The 18884-nt window shown below is 38.5% G+C and overlaps 1 protein-coding gene across 1 annotated transcript in view; it reads left to right on the forward strand.

Annotated features, from left to right (window-relative positions):
• The first annotated feature begins 258 nt into the window (after window positions 1-258).
• LOC119525310 (adhesion G protein-coupled receptor E1-like) overlaps window positions 259-18884 on the forward strand; it is a 29657-nt gene continuing 11031 nt past the window's right edge. Inside the window, 8 exon segments of the mRNA XM_037823998.1 lie at window positions 259-435; window positions 2124-2188; window positions 2817-2952; window positions 5999-6087; window positions 13328-13505; window positions 15257-15376; window positions 16271-16470; window positions 17789-17959. Coding sequence (XP_037679926.1) covers window positions 351-435; window positions 2124-2188; window positions 2817-2952; window positions 5999-6087; window positions 13328-13505; window positions 15257-15376; window positions 16271-16470; window positions 17789-17959 — 1044 coding nt within the window. The 5' untranslated portion in view covers window positions 259-350.

An 18884-nucleotide genomic window follows, 5' to 3' on the forward strand; every position in this document is an offset into this window, starting at 1 on the left:
AACTCAGCTGTCACTCAGTGACCTGCCTCAAACATCTAGAGCCTCAACCCCAATACTTTACAGCTTCTCTCTCACTATGTAATTCATTCATTGTAGGTTCCAGATGTCTCGTGCTCTAAGTCTTCCTGTTCTCAGAAGTGAAGTGGGGCTAATGATATGCCCTTTGCAGAGCTGTGGATAAATGAGAAAACACAAATCGGATTTTTAGCACAGAATCTAGTAACTTAATACTTTTGTTGCCTTCTGCTATCACCCAACCACACCTACCCTTATTCATGATTTCTCAACTTTATGAAACCTTCTATCTAATTAGTTTTATTTCTTTGAAAGAATAATGTGAATGACAATGAATGCAAAAAGGACATTGCAACAATGACTTCCCAACCACTTCCACCTTGGAATTGACCAGACGGAATGAGAAATTTCCTTCTCCAGGTATGCACAGAAATTCTGTCCATGGCACAGTTAAGGAACACTGAGCAGGTTCCTAAAATATCCATGATAAATGGCTGTGTATCCTGTGTCAGGGTCTATGTAATATATAGTTAGCTCTCGGCCTTACAGATTTTGCACACTGAAGTTCTACATGAGCAGAGTTTTGCTTTCAAAACATCAATTCAAAGTATGAGGGGATAAAACCAGCTCTCTTCCCCATTCTAACTTATTCTGGCCTGGTGAAAAAGATTTGCAGTCATGCCCCCTCAGTCCAGTGTGGTTGCATCTGAATGACTTCTTAGGCCATTACATATGGTATTAAAACAATCTACACTTAAGTGCAGATACTTTGTCCCTGGTTCACACTCCACTTTCCTCAGGGAAAGCTCTGCACTGGGTCCTTCGTGCCCCTTCATTCCAGCAAACCCCAATTAAGAGCATCATTATTCACCTAAGAGGGTCTAAGAGTTTTAAACCTCAAAAGGGAAGAAAGAGAACAGCTTCAATTCCCATTCTTTAGGAGGTTCCTTAGCCCCTGTATCTTGTAATCATTTTAAAGAACCAGCTTTTTGCTTTGTTGAGTTTTTTCTTTTCCTAGTCTATTTTCTTTTTTGATGATTACTGCTCTCAGCTTTATTATTTCCTTCACTCTAATTTCTTTGGGTATAATTTGCTTTTCATTTTCTAGCTCCATGACTAGATTACTTAAATTATTGTGTTGAAGCCTTCCTTCTTTTCTACCATATGAACTGGGGAGTATAATTTGACTACAAATTAGAAATATACATTTCACTCTAAGCACTGCTTTAGCTGCATCTTGCAAATTTTCATATCTTGGGCTTTCATTATCATTCAGCTAAAATATTTTAAAATATTTTTGTGATGTATCCTTTGACTCATGATCCATTTGGAAGTGTGTAGCTTCATTTTCAAATATCTGCGGCTTTGAGGTATCTTTTTGTTGATTTTCAAATTAATTCCATTGGGTTACAAGAGTATATAGCCATCTCCTCCCTTAATCTGGGTTGTATAACCAATAAAATGTTCTTAGGCCTTTCAGACCATTTAATTTCTCCCCCACCTAAGATGTGGAAGGGAGTGCCATCTGGTCTACTTTGCCTTTTGTGCATGTAGATGAAACACCAATAATGGATATTTCACAGAAGGAGGATCGTCATAATTTTCTTTTTCATTGGAGCTGGGGTCTTATCTGAAGGCTGAATTGTGGAAGGAAGTGCATTCAAGCTCTCTCAAATGGTTGCTGGCAGGATTCATTTCCTTTTAGAACTCAGTTCCTTTGTGGTAGTTAATGGGAGACTCCATTACTTCCTTAGATATGTAAGGCTCTTTAGTTTACTTTAATATGGCAAGCACATGTGAAGAACCTGAAAGAGAATATGAACAAGACAGAAGTCACTATCTTCTAAACCTAGTCTCAGAAGGGACAGTCCCTCACTTTTTCTGTATTTTATTCACCTATTCATCAGATAGTCACAAAGACCATAAATTCCATTCAAGTTCCCTTTTAAAATTCTATTGTAGAAGACTTTTAGACTCCTTAGAAGGGAATTAAGATGGGTGGGGAGCATCCAGGAAAAACCCAGCTTGAGGATGATAGGAAGAAGGAATGTGAACAAGGGCCCTTTCCTTTCTCATATTCCATTTTAATGGCTACCTTTCTGTCCCAGAGTATAACCATGAGATGACATGGTCACCTTCATCTGTGACTGTGAGTTCATCAGTGAACATTTTGGTGAGTGTGGCAGAGCCGGGGTTTGAGAAACAGCTGGTCATGCTTAGTATGCTACTCTCTTGCTGAAATACTACCATGGCTGCGTATGACATTCAGGATTGAGCATTTCTCAATGGGGAGTGTTTTTTACCTGACTACATGGGATATTGGCAACACATGGAGACATTTATGGCTGTTACAATGAGGGTGAAGCTGTTATGTAGATATCTACTGAATTGAGTCCTGGGATGGTGTTATGCACCCTATAAGGCACAGGAAGGTTCCCCAAACCAAACATTATCTGGTCCCAAATGTCAACAGCACTGATATTTGATGACCTGCATGAAATTTCTAGAGCCTTAACCCCAATCCTTCCTGCCTTCTCTCTCCCATGAAATTCATTCATTGTAGGTTCCAGATGTCTTGTGCTCTAAGTCTTCATGTTCTCATAAGTCAAATGGGGCTAATGATATGCCCTTTGCAAAACTGTATGTGATAAATGAGAAAACAGAAATCAGGTTTTTAGCACAGAATCTAGCACCTTAATACTCTTGGTTGATTTCTGGTATCAACCAACCACAATTACCCATATTCATGATTTCTCAACTTTATGAAACCTTATATCTAATTACTTTTATCTCTTTGAAAGAATAATGTGAATGACAATGAATGCAAAAAAAACAGTGCACTAATGACTTCCCAACCGCTTCCACCTGTGAAATTGAACAGACAGAATGAGAGATATCCTTCTCTAGGAGTGCACAGGAATTCTGCCCATGGAAGAGGTAAGAAACACTGAGCAGGTTCCTAAAATGGCCATGATAAATGGCTGTTTATCCTGGCATTGTCAAGGTCTATGAATTATACAATTAGGCCTCAGCCTTATCAATTTTGCACCCTGAAGTTCTACATGAGTAGAGTTCTGCTCTCAAAACATCAATTCAAGGTACAAGGGGATAAAATCAGCTCTCTTTCCCTTTCCAACTTACCTTGTCCTGGTGAAAAGGATTTGCAACCATGTCCCCTTCCAGTGTGGTTGCATCAGAAAGATCTCTTAGGAGGTTACATATGGTATTAGAACAGTCTACATTAAGTGCATCTATTTTGTCCCTGGTTTACACTCCCCTTTCCTCAAGGAAATTTCTCCACTGGGGTTCTTTGTGCCCCTACATTCCAACACACCCCAAAGAAGAGCATGCTTATTCACCTAAGAGGGTCTAAGGGTTTTAATCCTCAAAAGGGAAGAAAGGGTACATCTACAATTCCCAGTCTTTAGACGGTCCTTAGCTCCTGTATCTTGTGATCATTTTAAAGAACCGGCTTTTGGCTTTGTTGAGTTTTTTCTATAGCTAGTCTATTTTCTTTTTTGATGATTTCTGCTCTTATCTTTATTATTTCCTTCCCTTTACTTTCTTTTGGTGTAATTTACTTCTCATTTTCTAGCTTCATGACTAGATTACTTTAATTATTGCATTGAAGCCTTCCTTCTTTTCTACCATATGAATTTGGGAGTTAAGTTTGGCTACATATTACAGCAGTACATCTCACTCTAAGCACTGCATTAGGGGCATCTTGCGAATTTTCATATCTTGGGCTTTCATTATCATTAAGCTCAAAATATTTTAAAGCTTCTTTGTGATGTATCCTTTGATCCATGGGCTATTTGGAAGTGTGTTGCTTAACTTTCAAATACTTGGGCCTCACAGGTATCTTTTTGTTGATTTCCAAGTTAATTCCATTGTGTTACATGAATTTATAGTTCTGTGGGATGGCCATCTCCTCCCTTAATCTGGATTGTATAAACACTGTGAGGTTTGTAGGCCTTTCCAACCATTTCATTCCCCCTCATCTAAAATGTGGAAGGGAGTGCCATCTGGTCAACTTTGCGTTTTGTGCATGTAGATGATCACCAATAGAGTATCTTCCACAGAAGTGGGTTGTTCAACTATTTTCTTAGGCATGAGGAGAAAAGATAAAACCAAGAGATGCATTGAGAAGAGGAAAAAACAAAACTATTTTGGAAGCTGGACATAACACAGTGGGTAGTTACTGCACACATACTTTCAAAGGAACCAGAAGAGGTACAGTGTCTAAGAGAGTTTCTTTTGACCTCCAAATTCTACACACTCTTGTTCATTTCCAGATGACTGAGTCAAGTTTCCAAAGTTTTTTAAAAATGTAATTTCATTGAGAAATATTCACACACCATACAATCCATCCATAGTATATAATCATTGGTTCACAGTATCATCACACAGTTGTGCATTCATCAGCCTAATCAATTTTAGAACATTTGCAGTACTCTAGAAAAAGAAATAAAAAGAAAAAAAGAAAACCCCAAACAGCCCGTATCCCTTATTCCCCCATTATTGACCCCTAGTATTTCACTCTAAACATTAATGACCCCTAGTATTTCACTCTGAACAATTTCACTCTAAAAAAGAAATCCCCAAAAAGCCCATATCCCTTATCCCCCCATTACTGACCCCTAGAATTTCACTCTAAACAATTTATAATAAAGGTAGCTACCTTACTGTCAGAGATAGATATATAGATCAGTGACACAGAACAAAACTTCCAGTAGTATATCCACTGAAACTCTCAAAGTTTTTGAAGTAGGGAGAGTCTGTATGGTGTTTTCTTCCCCCAAGAAAAATGGTGAATGGCGAAAAGTTTATATCTTTTACTTTATGATTATTTAATGCATTAAAAAGAACATATGCTACATTTGCAGAAGCAGTGAAGTATAATAACAAAATACATACCCAAAGAGCCCTCTCCAACATAAGATCTAAATGTAATCCATTTACTTTTCATCTCCCTGTTTCCACTCCAGAGGAACCACTTGGACTTTTCTGTTTATTACTTTACTTATTTTATTTTTTATTGTGGAATATATCATATTTACATAGAAGTGATAACTTTCCAAGTGCCATTTAATAAGTAGTCAGAGAGCAAATTTCAAAGAATATTATGGGTTACGGTTTCAGTTATTTCCTTATTGTGAAATAAAACATATATGCAAAAAGGTGATCAATTTCAAAGTATGATTTAAGAGGTAGTTAAAACAGGAAATTTCCAAGAATGTTATTGGTTGCAGTACCATAATTTCAGTTATTTCCTTATTTGAAATATAACATATATACAAAAAGTGATAACTTTCAAATTACTATTTAACAAGTAGTTATATAGTAAATTTCACAGACTGCTATGGGTTAAATTTCCACCATTTCCATTCTTTCCTTCTAGCTATTCTAATACCCTAGCAACTAAGAAAAATAAAATTATTTCAAGAACATCAGCCAGTTGCATCCCCTTTCTCATATTGTTGTCAACCCTTTTCAACATGAACAAAAGAGGGTCATCACTGCCTAGGCATCCCTGAAGATTGGGAAAGTGATTAAACTACAAGAAGGGGTAGGAACAGACAAGATAGAATTTATCAAATAAATACTGAATCTCCATTACTTTACTTTTAAATGAATTTTCCTCCAATGTGTGTATGTATGTGTGTGTGTGTGTGTGTATATATGTGTGTGTGTGCATATATATATATATATATATACACACACAATATCTTGCTTAGTTTTGCTTGCTTTGGAGTTTTATAACAATGATTTCATACCATTTATAATGTGCACTCTTTTTTGAAATGCTTTTTCATTCATACGATGTGTCTCAGGATCCATCAGTTATCGTGTCACTGTAGTTTGTTCCTTTTCATCATGCGTTGTAGTCATGGATAGGATTTAAGAGGTGTGTTGTAATTGGATTTGACTTTAATCACATCGTTCTGTGATTGAAGTTTGTCTACTTTTGTTCTATTCCAAGGGCGTCTATTCAAAAGGAAAAAAAGTAAGATATCCAACATCAAACACGTACAGCATTGCCAAAGGAAAGCAGCAAAAGAGCCAGAAACTGTAAGTTAACTACCTCTTGAGGTTTTCCTAGAAGCCATTTAATTAGGACTCTATTTTTGTTTTTGATTTTTTACAGTGGCCAAAATAGCAGTGTCTCTAAATCACAAAGAGATTTTATTTTATCCTCTGTAACAACTTGCATATAAGCTGGTAGGATGTTTCCATAATGCTCTGCCAAACTCATCGCAAGACTCCTATTTGATGGTCAAAGGTGGCTCGTCCAGACCCTGCCATCACTTCCAAATTCCAGCTGGTGGAAAAGGGAGATGGGGAAGTGAAGTGCACAGTCCTTCCCTTTAAGTGTATGTAAGAGAAGTTACCTGTATCACTTCTGTTTCTACATCATTGTACAAAAATTAGTAACATGATCACACCTAGCTGCAATGGAACTAGCTGCAATGGAATCTGGAAATGAAGGACATTTGCCAGTTTACCACTTAAGGATTTTTTTAATTAAAAATCCAGGCAAACAGGTCTTTTAGTTTCCTGACTCTCTAGGAAATCATCCCCATGAATAAAAAGACTCAATGACTGTCTTCAGAAGTGGTGTCACTATTATAAATGTGAGCTTTCAAGTCATCTTTTGAATACTCACATGCTTTGGACCACTGTTCTTTTACATCTTGTGGTTACAAAATAAAATTCACTGTTTTAAACATTCTAAAGCATACTTTTTTTTGGCATTTAGCACATTCATAATATGTGCAAGCATTACCACTATCTAAATGTTCAAGAACACTTTCATTACTCCATAAGGAAACCATGTACCTATTAGCAGTTATTCTCTATTAACCCTCCCCACAAGCCCTAGGCAACCACTATTCTACTTTCTGTGTCTATGGATTTACCTGTGATGGAAATTTCCTGTAAATGGAATCATGTAAAATCTGTCCTTTTTTTGCCAAGCTTATTTTACTTAACATCATGTTTTCAAGGCTTATCCATGTTGTACCATATATGAGTACCTCACTCCTTTTTATGGGTGAGTAATATTCTCATTGGGTCACTGCTTTTTTTCACATTTCATCATCCACTGAAACAGCTGAATGGTTATGCTCTTTGTTGGTATTTGCTTTCTTAATTCATGGAAGACAGAGGTGAGTGATTCCAACTCTGATCAAGTAGTGAGCTTTTATTTTGCTGGGAATTCTAGAGACTCACCACACCTTAGGAAGCACTCAGGACCCTGGTGTGGGTCTGGCTGTCCAGCCCCCATATTGGGTGATTATGTGTTATGGGATAGATGGATCAATACTCACAAAGGCTGTTTCCTCTGAGACATAGGATTTCTTCTGTGCACTAATGAACACTGCCTTTAGAATTCTGGATGATGCCTGGAGCAACCAAACCACTACCATTTTTCTGAAGGTAATGCTGAAATCTTCCTAATCATGTTTTGAATTTGGAACATTTTGGGGACACTTTGGGTGCAGAAAGCCTCTTTATAATTTATGAGATGTGAGAACATTTAATTAAAGATAGCTATAAGCTTTTCAAAATTAACATACAGTAAACTGACTTTTGGTTGTACAGTTCTGTGAGTTTCACCACATGAGTAGATTTGCATAGCTACCTCAACAGTCAGGAAATAGAATAATCCCATTACCCCAAAACATTCGCTCGTCCTGCCCAATTATCCCCTAGTTCCCATAAGTCCCCAATTTGTTCCCTCTTATTAATGTTTTGTCTTTTCAAGAATGTCATATAAATGCAACCACACACTATGTAGCCTTTTGAGTCTGGCTTCTTTCACTCAGCATAATGCATTTGAGATTTATCCATATTGCTGTGTGTATCAACAGTTCCATTATGATTATTATTTACCATTAGTGATATTTAGTACTGTATTAGTTAGGGTTCTCCTTGGAAACAGAATCAATGAGAGATGTCTCTTATTATCAAATTGTAAAAGTGACTCACGCAACTGCGGGAGCGCACGAGTCCAAATTCTGCAGAGCCGTCAACAAGCTGTCAACTCCAAGGAAGACGTCTGATGAACTCCTCGGGAAACGAACCGACAACTTTGACGAACTCCTCAGGAAACGAACCGGCAACTTCGACGAGCTCCCCAGGAAAAGCTTCACTGAGCAGCTGAAGAAGAAGTGAAGGTTCTCTAACCGTCTGGCTTATAAGCCTCCAAATGATCACCTGGACCAAATCCAGCCAATTGCATTCTCTCACTGTGGAAGCACGCCCCTTGATGAGTCATCAGTCAGCTGCAGTCAATTGACTGATGATCCGACAAACCAACCAGCCTCAAATAGCCTCACAGGAATCGTCAGGCTAGTGCCTGCTTGACCAGACAGCTAGGCCACCTAGCCAAGTTGACACATGAACCCAACCATCACAAGTACATTTACAACTTGTGACACCATCACCAGTGTCTAGTTTCAGAATATTTCCATCACCCCAAAAAGGAAATCCTGTACCCTTTAAGCAGTCACTCATTCCCCTCTCTCTCAGCTGTTCATTAGTGGTTGCTGGCAACCACTAATGTACTTTATGTCTCTATGGATTTTCCTTTTCTGAGTATTTCATATACTTGGAATCATACAATAGGTGTCCTTTTGTGACTGGCGTCTTTCATTGAGTATCATGTTTTCAAGTTTAATCCGCGTTGTACGGTGGATCAGCACTTCATTCCATTTTATTGCTGAGCATTATCCCATTGTATGGATGGACCCCAGTATGTTTATCCTTTCGACTCTTCAAGGACATGTGGGTTTTTTCCAGATTTTGGTGATTGAGATAGAACTGCTCTAGGGATTCATGTACAGGTGTTTATGTAAACTTAAGATTGTTTTCCTTCAGTTAAAAGCCTTGGTGTAGGATTCCTAGTATGTGCAATTATGAATATCAGAACAGTTTTTCTTAAGTCTTTAAGCTGAATATATGGATTTTGCTAGTTGATTTATAATTCTGATTATTTTTGTATGGAACTAAGAATACTTTTCATTTATAATTAAACTTAATTCCTTACTGTAACATATTCTTTAAGTAACATTCATTCCTAGGTTATCTCATACAATTTCCATAAACAATTAGTACTGTTTAGAAACATAGTTAAATTTACACGAATATTTATGGTTTATTTACAAATATTCCATCTCCCTAATTACTTAATGAGGAATATTTATAAATCTAACAAGTGACATCCTTAGGTTGTTGCAAGATCATAAATCCTATTAATCAATTATAAATTCAGACTCTTTAAACATTCAATGCTGTTTATAAATAGGCACATTCTCTTAAAAGGCTCATATTAAAACCACAAGTCTAGTTGCTTTTTAGTCATTTATATTTCGTCTGTGATGAAGTGTCTATTCATGTCTTTTGACCATTTTTAAATATGTAGTTTGTCCCTTTATGGTTGAAATGTAGGATTTCTTTATATATTCTTGACTGTAAAACCTTATCAGGTATTGGTTTCAAATATTATCTGCAAAACTATTCCATATTTATTTTCATCATAATTTATTTAATCAATCTGCTGGAAATTTAGTGAGGCTTTCCCACTTCTTCCTATCACTAAGAATATTGAAACAAATATATTTGAACAGTATCCTTATATAATTAATATTTCTATAAGGGAAAAATGCAGGGTTGAAAAATATACACAATTTACACTCCTATAGGTGCTAATGTGTTGCACTTCATAAAGGGTACATTAAATTGAATTTCCATTGGACCTCTTGATGCACTTTTTAAAAAATTTAATTTTATTGAGATTGTTCACATACCATACAATTATCGAAGGATCCAAAGTGCACAATCAGTTGCCCACGGGACCATCATACACCTGTGCACCCGTCACCACAATTGATTTTTTTTCAATTTTTAGAACATTTTCATTACTCCAGAAAAGAAATAAAGACAAAAAAAGAATATTCAAATCCTCCCATACACTAACCACCCACCTCCATTATTGACTCAGTATTGATAAAGTACATTTGTTACTACTGATAAAAGAATGTTAAAATACTACTAACTGTACTACATAGTTTCCAACAGTTATATTTTTTCCCTATATACCCCTTTATTATTAACTTCTAGTTACAGTGTCATACATTTGTTCTAGTTCATGAAAAAGATTTCTAATATTTGTACAGTTAATCACAGACACTGTCTACCACAAGATTCACTGTTTTATACATTCCCATCATTTAATCTCCAACTTTCCTACTGGTGACATACATGATGCTAAGCTTCTCCTTTCCACCACATTCATATACCATTCAGCACTGTTAGTTATTCTCACAATAAAGTGCTACTGTCACCTCTGTCCATTTCCAAACACTTAAGTTCAACCTAGTTGAACATTCTGCTCATAATAAGCAACCACTTGCCATTCTTTAACCTCATTGTATATCCTAGTAATTTATATTTCATGTCTATGAGTTTACATATTATAATTAGTTAATATCAGTGAGACCATGCAATATTTGTCCCTATGTGTCTCACTTATTTCACTCAATGTAGTGCACTCAAAATTTCTTCATCAATCCATTTTTTAAGACGGTTTTGTTCACCCACCATACTTTCCATCCTAAGTAAACAATGGATGGTTCCCTGTATAGTCATATATTTATGTATTCACCACAATCACCAATATCTATATAAGGACATCTTCATTTCTTCCACAAAGAAGGAGGAAGAGTCAAAGAAGGTAGAGAGACAAAAGAAAAAGAAAAAGAAATATGACAGCTAAAAAGCAACAAAAGGAAAGATAGTTAACCCGAAGTAGAATAAAAGAGTCAGACAACATCACCAATGCCAAGAGTCCCATACCCCTCCTTTATATCCCCCTCTTAAAGGCACTTAGCTTTGGTATATTGCCTTTGTTACATTAAAGGAAGCATAATACAATGTTTCTGTTAACTATAGTCTCTAATTCGCATTGATTGTATTTTTTCCCCAATGCCATCCCATTTTTAACACCTTGCAAGGTTGACTTTCATTTGTTCTCCCTCATGTAAAAACATATTTGTACATTTTATCACAATTGTTGAGCGCTCTAGGTTTCACTCAGTGATACAGTCCCAGTATTTATCTTTCCTCTTCCCTTCTGGTGTCCCACATGCTCCTAACCTTCCTCTTTCACCCATACTCAACAGTTATCTTTGTTCAGTGTACTTACATTGCTGTACTACCATCACCCAAAACTGTGTTCCAAACTTCTCACGCCTGTTTTTTTCATCTGTCTGTAGGGCTCCATTTAGTATTTCCAGTAGAGCAGACATCTGGTTCACAAACTCTCTCATTGCCTGTTTGTCATAGAATATTTTAAACTCTCCCTCATATTGGAATGGCAGTTTTGCTGGGTATAGGATTCTTGGTTGGTGGTTTTTCTCTTTCAGTATCTTAAATATATCACACTACTTCCTTCTTGCCTCCATGGTTTCTACTGAGAAATCTGCACATAGTCTTATCAGTCTTCCTTTGTATGTGATGAATCACCTTTCTCTTGCTGCTCTCAGGATTCTTTATGATATTTGATAATCTGACTATTAAATGTCTTGGCATAGGTTTATTCAGATCTGTTCTGTGTGGGGAATGCTGTGCTTCTTGGATCTGTAATTTTATGTTTTTCATAAGAGACGGGAAGTTTTCACTGATTATTTACTCTGTTATTGCTTCTGCCCCTTTTCCCTTCTCTTCTCCTTCTGGGACACCCATGACATGTGCATTCATGTGCTTCATGTTGTCATTCAACTCCTTGAGATGTTGCTCATATTTTTCCATTCTTTTCCCTATCTGTTCTTTTGTGTGTAGGGTTTCAGGTTTCTTGTTCTCTAGTTCCTGAGTGTTTTCTTCTGCCTCTTGAGATCTGCTGTTGTATGTCACCATTGCATTTTTCATCTCTTGTGTTCCACCTTTCATTTCCATACATTCTGCCAGTTGTTTTATCAAACTTTTGATTTCTACCTTATGTTCACCCAGTGTTTTTTTTATAGCCTGCATCTCTTTTGTATATATCTTCCCAGAACTCAATGATTTGGTTTTTGATTTGATTTAGCATATTTCTTTGAAAATCTTTAATAGATTGTTTCATTAAAGAGAACCAGTATCTCAACTGTATGTTCATTGAGGTATAGGTTTATTCCTTTGACTGGGCCATATATGTTTTTTCTAGTATAGACTGTAGTTTTCTGTTGTCTAGGCATCTAGTTTCCTTGGTTACCCCAATCAGATTTTCCCAGACCAGAACAGGTTCAGGTCTCAGAATGGGTTAATATTCAGAGTATATCTGAGAGGAATGACAGACTCTCCTGTGAGGTGTCCAGTCACTGTGCTTTTCCTAACCTGCCCAGCAGGTGGTGCCTGTCAGTCTGTTGCTCCTGACTGGTGTAAGGAGATGTGGCCCCTTCAGTTTCTGTTGTGGCTGTTTTCCCCCAGGCTCTGGGGTCTGGTTCTGAAGGGAAAGCTGGGCCCCACATCCTTACTCTTAGGGAAGATACACCCCCTAGGGAGTTATCATCTGCATTTGAATTGTCTCTCTGACTGTTGTCTCCAACCCTGTCTGGGTCAGATTGCTGTGAGCTGAAAATGGCTGTGGCTCTCTTTTCTGAGCCCCTCCGGTTGAGAGAGAAAAAGGGACAGAAAGCCCCATTTTAGAGCCAGTACACAGTACCCCAGTTTCACTCATTAGCCAGAGGTAACACCTGGTCTTCTGCCCACCTGCCCCCCAGGGCAGATGAGTCTTCTGGTTCTTTAAGGTCAGTCATCACTAAAAGCTTTTGTCTGCTTGTTGGGGGTTTGTAGCCTGTATTCAGCAGTCCACATTTGTTAATTAAAACCCCATTTGGAGCTTGGTTGAGCTATATTCGCTTGCAGGGAGAGTGCTGCTTTCTACCACAGTGATATTTTGCCACTAAGCCTGCTGTGGGGGGAGGGGGCTCCCAGCATGGGTCCACAGTTTTTACTTACAGATTTTATGCTGTGATTTCAGGCATTCCTCCCAATCCAGGTTGGTGTACAATGTGTGGACAGTCATGGTTTCCCCCCCAGCAGTTATTCCAAATTATTCACTAGTTGTTCCTGGTTGTTCATTAGTTGTTCCAGGGGCTAACTAAATTCCACTCCTCTCTATGCTGACATATTGCCTCCTCCTCTTGATGCACTGTTTAACTATGCAGTAGTGTAGACTCCAAATCCATTTTCCTGATAAGAGGGAGAGCATATTTTTATTTTGATGATGAGAGAGAGAAGAGAGAGAACAGGAAGCTTTTCTTTCTTGCAGAAAATGGCTGAGAGCTTTGGCACTGTGCTTGAACAAACAGCCACATGATCCACCTTTACCAAGGAAGAGACATCCACCATGGCCACAGTCTTGCTGGAGAATGTGGAGAGTATCACGCTGGCTGCTTTTCTGAAGCCATCAGTGAATGCCAGTTAGACAATGCAGAGTGAATATTTAGGTAAGGCATGTCCTTCATGTCAAGGTCATATCTGCATGCTTTTTCTGAGGAGTGACCATGACATTGTTATTCTTCATGACTTTCCCACATAACCATTTTCCCAACTATTTCAAAACCCTGAAATCACAGCAATGCGAGTCTAATCATGTTAACATCTCCTATTTAGTGAATTATTTGGGGATGCCAGGCACTGTGCTAAAAGTGTGTCATTAATTTATTCAACAAATATTTGTTGACTGCCTACTATATGCCAGGAGTTAAGGTATGATCATCATTTTCAATATTCAGATATTTCCAGCTCTCCCTTCTGGGCCCATGGTAGGACTGTACTTCCTGGCTGATCTGAGGTTAGATGAGACTTGTGACATTTTCATGTCAATGAATTGTGAGTGGAAACTTCTAGGGCTTTCTGTCCCTGTGCTGTCTTAACTTGCAATATTCTCATTTCTGTGAGGACACAGAAAGCAGAGCCTCAAGTCGGCTTACGATGGTCACAAAGCATTAATGAGAAACAAACAGATATCTTGAAAGCTCTGAGATTTGGAGATTGTTTATTATTGCTGCATGGCTGATGCTGTCCTGACTGATACAACTCTAGCTTACAACCCTTAATGTCCTTCATCATTGACTACTTGGGATACTGGGTGCATTAGGCATTTTCTAGCAGTAACCCACTTCACAAACATAGCTGTATCCTAACAATGCCCAGAAAGCTAAGAGTTGGAAGTACTATACTTGGTGGACTTCCACCAGTAGTGAATAAATTTGTCCTTAAAAACCTTCCTTTTTACTGAGGTGATTCTGACAACAATCAAAGAGACATGTGCTATACCAGATGGATATAATAATTTTGAGAAAAATAGAGGAGATTAAGGAGTTTAGAGTAGGTGAGGATATGGTGGAAGGACTGCTATTGAATAATGTGCATCTAGGGGATGTTTCCTTGATAAGGAAGTTTTTGGGCAGACATTTGAAGGAAGGGGCACTTAAATATCTGGGAGAAGAGCAGGGAATGAACACAAGGTGACTTCAGGGATCAATGAAGAGCTCACTTTGCTGAAATGGAATAGGGGATGTTGAGAGAAGTAGGAAAGGATTTTGTAGGTAAATGTAGGGAATTTGGATAATATTTGGAGAAGATGGGAGCATTGGAGAGTTTTGAGAAACAAGGCATCATCTGGCATGTTTTAAGCTTTATCTAGTTATATGATCTATTTTATTCCCATGAAGAGCCAATGGGTTTGGTCCTGCAATTATTGCCATATTACAGGTGCAATATCAGATGCTAAGAGAGGTTAAATCATTCCTCACATTTATGCAACTGGTGAATGGCAGAACTGGGACTCAGCTACTTCTGACTTCAAAACCTGAGCTCTGTCCAACATGCTGAGGTTGCCCCAGTTCCTTCCCATTCCCTATGGCTTTGAAAAACTTCTCTTAATTTGTAGTAGCCAGAATATCAACACCCTGCCTTCGACTACCACAGATGACTTCAAACCCATCTTTATCTGATACTGATTCCCTCCCTAAGATGTGACAGCTCAGTCCTAAAGTTCCAACTATGTTTCCCATTGGTGCTATCATTCCCCCCTGTCATTCATCAGAGGGTTCAAGAGCTGTACCTTGATGAATTGGCCGTTCCATTCTTCCCTTTGCTTGCAACTATGGCCAAGCAACTTTAATGGACAGAAATCAAACTCAGGACTCACTTTCTGGGTGACTTCATGCAAATTCTCTGTGTATCCTTTCAGACATTGAAAGCAAAGTTATCAAAGATGAATGTATTGAAGAGAATATAGCCTTTAATTTGAAAGCCAAAGGGGATGCGATGAAGATCAGATGTTCCACAATAGAAGAATCTGGATCCTCAGGTACAGATACACATCCCAGGATCCAGGAGAATGGCTGTGATATATTCAATAAATAAATATTTATTGATGACCTCCTAGGTCCAAGGACTCTGAAAGATATTGGGGGACAAATGATTTCAAAGCGCAAATGTCCATGACCTCAGGGAGTTTTCATCTGAAAGGGAAGGCATCATTAAATAAATAATCTCATTCCACTGGCATATTTATAGCTCTGCTGTTCAATATGGTAGCCATGGGAGACATGTGACTATTGAGCACTTGGAATGTTTTTGAGATGTGCTATAAATGCAAAATACACACCTGATCTATTTCATTATTGTACAAAAATGTGCCCAAACAGAAAAGTATAAATTATGTATATGACTCACATTATATTTCTGTTGAGAGGAAGTGCTCAGTTTATTTTGTCGTGGGACCTTCCGTAGGCTCTCTAGCATGTCTTTGGAAACCTTGAGCCTGGAGATGGTGAACAAAGCCTTGTGTATATAGTAGTAGCTGTGGGGTGTGGGGTGGAGTAGGTCTAGGGCACTTGCTGGAGAGCACCAACATTTACAGGGCAGATAGTGAAGAGAAATCCAACCAAGGAGACTGAACAGAATTGATGATAAATATGGGAGGCAAAATTATTTTCCAATCTTGAGTTGGATTTTCCCTTAAAACCACAGCTCAAATTTCTTTTTAAATGTGTCCAAGATTTGTCCAGGAAATATGGCCTCAGAATTTTTATGATTCTGGTGTAAGTCACTGTCCTGGTAATGTTTTGATATTTCAGCTCTCAGAGCCCACCAGTGAGGTTAAAGTGTGGGATGTTAAAGTGTGTATAGTGTGTATAGGGTCATCTATAATTACTTCTTAGCATGTTTCCCATTTCTGTTCATTTGGGGTAACCTGCAGGGACTTATGGGGTGGCTTTCGCCTCCCTTAAGGGCATGGAGTCTGTTTTAGATGAGAGCTTCTTCCAAGACCCTCAGGCCTCCTTGACCAACTCCAAGAGGAAGCTGAAGGTGAATTCTCGAATTGTCAAAGGCATCTTGACTGGGGAGAAGGAAGATAACTTCTCAGATCCAGTTATTTATACTCTAGAGAACATCCAGGTTTGTGATGAAGTCCCCACCGAGGCCCCTTTTGATCCACTGGGAACTCACCTGTCCAGTAGGTTTATCTCCTGTTTTGGATGGGGATCCACCAAGGGGATCCACCAAGGAAGCTTCCACATTTCTAAAACGTGAACCTCATTCTCAAAATCACCTCTAGAAGAATGAGCTCTCCTATTTCTATGTGATGTTCTTTCATTCAGTAATGGAAGCTATATAGTTTAGATTAAATAATGTGGATGCAGGGAAATTTACTAGTGGAATATTTACGTTGCCAATGACAATCCCAGTGTTGGAGACAGATCTGGAATCCAAGCTCTTCCACTGTTTTCATGAACCTAACATTTGCTATTTGGAGTAATGAAACTTAATTCCATTTTCTCTTCTCTATAACACTTCCCAATACACCCAACCAGTCACAGAAGTTTTTCTTAAATTACCCTTCTTCTCACCTCTGTATATTTTTCAGATATGTTTTTCTTTTCTGATAAACCTCAGGAAAGTCTTTATGATTAACTTGATCGAATATTCTGGAGAATAATCCATCATTTTACACATTTTATTCTAGGCCAACCCCATGCCCAGACTCATATCGTATCTCTTACTGTTCTATCTCTCTCTCTTTCTCTGTCTGTATCTCTCTGCTCTCAAGCCATTCTTTCCTTATTTCAGTTTTGAAAATGCATCAGTTTCCATCCCACCTCAGGTTATTTGTACATGCTGTTCCTTCTGCTGTAAATTCCCTTCCCTCCTCCAATACTCCCACATAAACATCACTCACTTGGGTAATTCCTATACCTCTTTCATGTCACAGATATCATTTTTCAACTGTCTTCCAGCTCCCCCATGCACCCTAGCATATACTTAAACTTTCCATGTCATATTCCTAAGGCACACTATTGTTTTTAACTACTATTATTTCTCAGTTTATTTGCTTTTAATATATCTCTCTTTCTCTGCACTACGTTCTCCTTGGAGGCAGGGTCCATGTTTGTTCTATTTGCCTGTTTCTCATGGACACTGTGGATCAAAGCACATATTAGTACTTAAAAAATTCATGTTGAATGAACGAGGTAATAAATGAATGACTCTGTGAGAGGTTTCTTCGTGGATTTGATGAAAGGTGTTTTCCCCTAGTAATCAGAATGTGGCCGTCCCATTTGACTGGCCATCACTGACAACAGAAATATCAATATATTCTCCACTCCTTCAGAGCATAACCCTCACCTTATTGCTTCAAATAGTTCTTGAGTTTGATGACACTGAATCCATTTGGGGATGATTTTCAGGTGACTTGGATTTTTGACATTCATTCCAGCCAAAGCAGAAGTTTGAGAGCCCCATCTGTGTTTCCTGGGACCCAGATGTGGAGGGCGGAAGGTGGACATCCTCGGGCTGCATGATCCTCAATGCTTCCAAGACACACAGCGTCTGCAGCTGTAAGCGTTTGGCGAACCTGGTCATCATCATGGCTTCTACAGAGCTCACGGTCAGTACCGATGGGCTGTGCTGTGGCTCCACGAGTGTCTGGCCCCAATTCTAGTGGGAGAAAATATTTACTAAACATCTGCATATACACATTTGGGTGCTGGGTTACGTGGGAGGGAGTCATGGGGACAAAAGGGGTATGAGACATACCTCTGCCCTTGGGGAATACCCTATATGGTTGTGAATCCCAGAAATTCACATATAAAATGAAAAATACTGATCTCAGAGGCTGGGCACAATACTGATCACAGATCCTATTTACTAGCACCTGTTGTGTGCTGAGACTTTAGTTTCCATTAGCTTTAATCTTTATCATTTAGGCTCCATGTTTAGTTTTTTTTTTTAAACCCATGTTATAGAATAGGAGACTGAGGCTAAGCACCCTGTCTAGTCATGAGTGGTGGAGGCAGGATTAGAACCCAGCAAGGTATATTCTCTTAACTACTATGTCCCAGTATCATAGAGGGGAATCCATGAGATGGTGCCTGGCATATCTTTAACATATCCTTAACACCCAGAGAGCACTCAGATAAATTTGAAATACTAACAATGAACAATGGCATAGTGAAGGACGCAGCTTGTCAAATTCTATTCCGAGAAACTAGTGATTTTCCACATATCTGCATATAAGTTGAGGTTCAGTGCAGGAAACAAAAAACACTCAATTTACGCCAAGCATGAAGGGATTTAACACAGGGAATCTGTTCTTCACATCAGTGAAACAGATGGAGGTTTTGAAGTTAGTGGATTTTGGCTTCAAGATCACCCCACTACAGCTGTGATTTGGAGATCACAAACTGCTTCTTCTATGTTGCCCCACTTCCATGAAATTGGCAACTGGACAGTTGGAAGGAGAAGTCCAGACACAGCTAACTTGACTGTTGGCACTACTTGATTACCAAAACTGCTGGAGAAAAGGGTGTCTG

Source organism: Choloepus didactylus (genome assembly GCF_015220235.1).
Source record: "Choloepus didactylus isolate mChoDid1 chromosome 25 unlocalized genomic scaffold, mChoDid1.pri SUPER_25_unloc1, whole genome shotgun sequence".
NCBI classification, from domain to species: Eukaryota; Metazoa; Chordata; class Mammalia; order Pilosa; family Megalonychidae; genus Choloepus; species Choloepus didactylus.